Genomic DNA, 4,540 nt, shown 5'->3' on the forward strand with positions numbered 1-4,540 from the left:
CAGACTCACTCTGCACCTGACTATACTTCCAGGCAGGTGCTTTTTCTGTCTGCCAGATAAACATTCCAGGGTGCTGTGGCTGCCTCACCTATCCAGGGCGATGCAGCTCCCTGGGGACACAGGTGCTTCCTGGGGAGCCCTGAGCGCTTCTCCATGTTGCTGGCCTCACATCCAACTGGGCAGGCATTGGAGTCCAGGCACTGCCTGGAGCTCACCAGAAGGTGCTTTACAGTGGTCCTCGGTTTGTCTCTCAGAGGGCTTGGTCACCTCTGCCATGAGGCTGGACTGCAGCTGTGGTGGCAAGTGACCAGATGTCACTGAGCAGCCTGACCATGGTCTATGCGGTGCTTGAATGCATCCACTTGGCTTCCTTTGGTCATTGAGTTTCAAGAAGACAGACTCCAGGAGGCGACTTGGCCAGGATCAGGCAAAAACAATCATGCCGAAAAAGTGGCGGAAAAGCTAGAAGCTCTCTCAGTGAAGGAGGAGACCAAGGAGGATGCTGAGGAGCAGCAATAAATTATCTTATTTTATTTCCTTTTCCTCTCTTTCCTTTCCTTTTAAAAAAAAAAAAATTTACCCTGCCTCTCTTTTTTAGTTTGTTTTTGTTCTTTCATTTTTACAAGGGACATTATATAAAGAGCTGAATTTAAAAAAAAAGAAAAGAAAAAGAAAAGTGGAAAAGGGCTAGGTAGGGAAACACTAGGGTTCCTTTTCCCTCTCTCGAGTTCCTCCTCCCAGAAAGAAAAATTCCAGCGGGACCTGCACAAAGTGCCTCGTGGCATCCAGAGTCCCCATGCCCACTGCCTACCCCACCCCACTGTCCAGGCCGCTGAGTCCGAGTACCCATAGAACCTGGCGCCTTTGGCTCCCATCTATAAAGCGCCCAGTGCTTTCCTGTGGGTCTGCTCTTTCCAAAATAACCTGTCTTTGCTTTTCTTTTCTCCAGGATCAAGTGCTGCTTCTATTACATGATTTCTTTTCTCCTAGCCATGATTCCCTCAGTCCAGTGCCTCCTTGCTCCTTTCCAGTCTTCTGTCCTGGGAGGCTGAGATTTATGGGTCTTCCTTCCCCTCCACTACCAATTTCTATTTCCTTGACTATGCACCTCTCTATAAGGTCTTTTTGGTTTCACTGCCTACATAGCTTTAGGTATACTACCTTTCCCCATTGTTGGAGCATAAGGCAGTTGGGCCACAATGGCATTAAAGCCTAAAGTGAGGCATGTTCAAGATGCCACCGTGACCAAATTCATACCATCCCAGGATGCACCTGACTCTGGAAGTTGATGAGGCTAATGATGCTAACGTGTACCTGGATCCCTGAGGTCCGCTCCCAACATCAGCCCTTCAACCTCAGTTGGGTTCTAACAAAACCCCCTGTCATCTGCACATTGATCTTTGTTGTCATTCTCATCACAGTGCTTTGGTATGGGAGGTGTTAGGAAACTTAGAGACTAGAATTGTGAGGGTTGGGACCTTGTAACTCCAACAAGCACCAAAGAAGGTATCTCTACAGTCCCTTCTTCTATGGAGCTGGAACCGCCACCCACGCCGCCCCCCCAACCCCAAGTGTAAACCCTCTCCTCCTGCAGGTTCAAGCTCCTCAGTCCCAGGGAACTAAAACTGAATAATGTGAGGAAGCAGTGGTGTTTCAGCTCAAACTGTAATCTGGATCCAGAAACTAGCCCTAAACAGCTCATGGCTTCTCAGGAAGCTTTATAAAATAACTATCTCACTCACATTCTGCCTGCTTTCTCATCTTCCCTCCTGGGAAAATGAAGTCCAGTTAATGGAATCAGCATCTTTCCTACATTCCTGGTAGATTAACCCTTGGCATTAAGCAGATAGATATTTCTAAGATTATTCTACCAGTTTCATGAAGGCTAAAGGAAATTCCTTTTGATTTCATCCTTGTTACTTAGGGGTCAGCGATAAGGGTGGTAGAGTTGATTGAGGCCCTAGATCAGGACCATTGTCAGAAAATGAATGGCATGGCCGGGCGCGGTGGCTCACACCTGTAATTCCAGCCCTTTGGGAGGCCGAGGAGGGTGGATCACAAGGTCAGGAGTTCGAGACCAGCCTGGCCGGCATGGTGAAACTCCATCTCTACTAAAAATTAAAAAATTAGCTGGGCGTGGTGGTGTGCACCTGTAGTCCCAGCTACTCAGGAGGCTGAGGCGGGAGAATGGCTTGAACCCAGCAGGCGGAGGTTGCAGTAAGCCAAGATTGTGCCATTGCACTCCAGCCTGGGTGACAGAGCAAGACTCTGTCTGAAAAAAAAAAGAAAGCAAGAAAATGTAATTGCCCCTGTCTCTGAGGAACAGCGCACTGAAAACCAGAGACTACTTGTGTAAGTCTCGAACTGTAGCTATTTCAACAACCACTAACTAAAACCTATTCCTCCCCCTCCCTCAGTCTAATTGCCGAGTTACTGTCAGCATTTCTGCCAGACATTTCAGAATCTCTAATGCATTAATACACTTAGTAGCATTCTCTATAGTGGGCTTGGCCACTGGGTTCTTGAGCTCCATTCTCAGGGACCCTGCCTCATTCAGCACAGGGAAGGGATAACTCAGACAAGATACCCAGAGGAGGATGAGCCCCCAGCAACTCATGGCCCAGGGGCCTTTCCATCATGGCCACTTGTATATTGGCTACTACACGGCCCCTGTTTTTTCTTTAAACACATGAGTCATTTTCCTGGAAAAATCTGCAAAAATAGGTAGTCGATTGAATTGATTAAGAGGTTCCTGGGCCGGGCGTGGTGGCTCAAGCCTGTAATCCCAACACTTTGGGAGGCCGAGACGGGCGGATCACGAGGTCAGGAGTTCGAGACCATCCTGGCTAACACGGTGAAACCCCGTCTCTACTAAAAAATATAAAAAGCTAGCCGGGCGAGGTGGCCGGCGCCTGTAGTCCCAGCTACTCGGGAGGCTGAGGCAGGAGAATCACTTGAACCTGGGAGGCGGAGGCTGCAGTGAGCCGAGATCACGCCACTGCACTCCAGCCTGGGTGACAGAGTGAGACTCCATCTCAAAAAAAAAAAAAAGAGTACAGGTAAAAACAATGAACAATCTGTCTAGCTGTTAGGAGTGATGGAGTAGGGAAAAATCCCTTCAAATTTTAAATACTCTTGGCCCCCTCTACACCTCAAATGCCCACCATGGATTCAAAGGGAAGAGAAAACTAGATTCTGGCTGGGTATTTGGGACTCCCTGGCAAATTGTTCCCTAAATGAAGTATGATATGCAATTAACATTTTTCCCCTTCTCCTCACCATTGCTTTGTGTGGGAGGGAAGCTCTCTCTAGCTGTCTCCTGTCCCCTTTTCCCATCTACTTCCATCCCCACTTCCCAAACCTTCCATGACCCTCCCTTCCTATTTCTTCACCTCTCTGACTGTGGAGCAAAGCTGTCTCACTCTCTGATTCTTTGCAGATCGACGTAATTAACACATTCCAGACGGGAGCCTCTTTTAAGGGAGTCCTAAGGCGGCAGAACATGGGTCAACACCTTGATGTAAAACTTGTTCCTAGTTCATCCTATGTAGCAGTTGCACCAGTCAAATCTTCCCCCACCACTTCTGTTCCTGCTGTTTCATCTCCTCCTCTGGGCAGTGAGTGATAGTCTATTATGATGCATGATTTGCTAAAATGACCACAAGACAGCACGTGGCATCCACTTTAACCAACCATGGTTATCTTTTCTTTCGGTTTTTCCCTTTGATATTTTGATTTAAGGGAAGAAAAGACAAAAATCCTACTCTAAAACCAGCCTGTGTGCCCTTGTATTTTATTTTTGTGATATAGAAAAGCTATTAAACCCTAACTGTTTTAAAGACAATAATTCTGTTTTCTGATTGTTCCCCTGCATTGCTCGTTTCTTCCTTTTCTTGAGTTTTGTTTTGTTTTGCCTTTTTTGTTTGTCCGTTTGTTTGTTGCTTTGCTGGGATATGCTGTTGTTTCTCTCCTCTCCTCCTGCTCCTTTGAGTCTGAACTCTATGTCCTATGCTTAGAAGTGAGATTAGGCCAAATGAAAACCCAGGAACTTTCTTTACATGGGGTCAAGGTTTGGGATCTTTTGAGGAAAGGTAGGAAGGGAGCTAATGTGCCCGTGGGTGTGTTTTGACTAGTGGACCTGTCATAATTGAGCCAATATTAAACTTGGTCAATAATAATAGTCCATTTGGCTACCATTGTATTGCCGACTGGCAATTTTAGCATAAAAGTTGTAGCTGGCCAGGCACGGTAGCTCACGCCTGTAATCCCAGCACTTTGGGAGGCCAAAGCGGATCATGAGGTCAGGAAATCAAGACCATCCTGGTTAACACAGTGAAACCCCATCTCTACTAAAAATACAAAGAATTAGCCAGGCGTGGTGGCAGGTGTCTGTAGTCCCAATTACTCAGGAGGCTGAGACAGGAGAATCAACTTGAACTCAGGAGGCAGAGGTTGCAGTGAGCCGAGATTGTGCCACTGCACTCCAACCTGGGCAACAGAGCAAGACTCTGTCTCAAAAAAACAAAAGGCCGGGCACAGT

At 47.1% G+C, this 4,540-nt stretch overlaps 1 protein-coding gene across 3 annotated transcripts in view; it reads left to right on the top strand.

The window, feature by feature from the left end:
• The window catches only part of ATP2B4 (ATPase, Ca++ transporting, plasma membrane 4), a 121,451-nt gene that overhangs the window by 107,221 nt on the left and 9,690 nt on the right, over positions 1–4,540 (top strand). Inside the window, exon 21 of one of the 3 annotated variants that reach the window (XM_011931809.1) lies at positions 3,440–3,617. The exons of 1 other annotated variant lie outside the window; for it this stretch is intronic. In XM_011931809.1, the coding sequence (XP_011787199.1) occupies positions 3,440–3,617 (178 nt within the window). The remainder of the gene's footprint in view (positions 1–3,439; positions 3,618–4,540) is intronic. One more of the 3 variants, XM_011931807.1, reaches the window with a different exon arrangement.

This window comes from Colobus angolensis, unplaced genomic scaffold (genome assembly GCF_000951035.1).
Source record: "Colobus angolensis palliatus isolate OR3802 unplaced genomic scaffold, Cang.pa_1.0 Scaffold91, whole genome shotgun sequence".
Classification (NCBI taxonomy): domain Eukaryota; kingdom Metazoa; phylum Chordata; class Mammalia; order Primates; family Cercopithecidae; genus Colobus; species Colobus angolensis.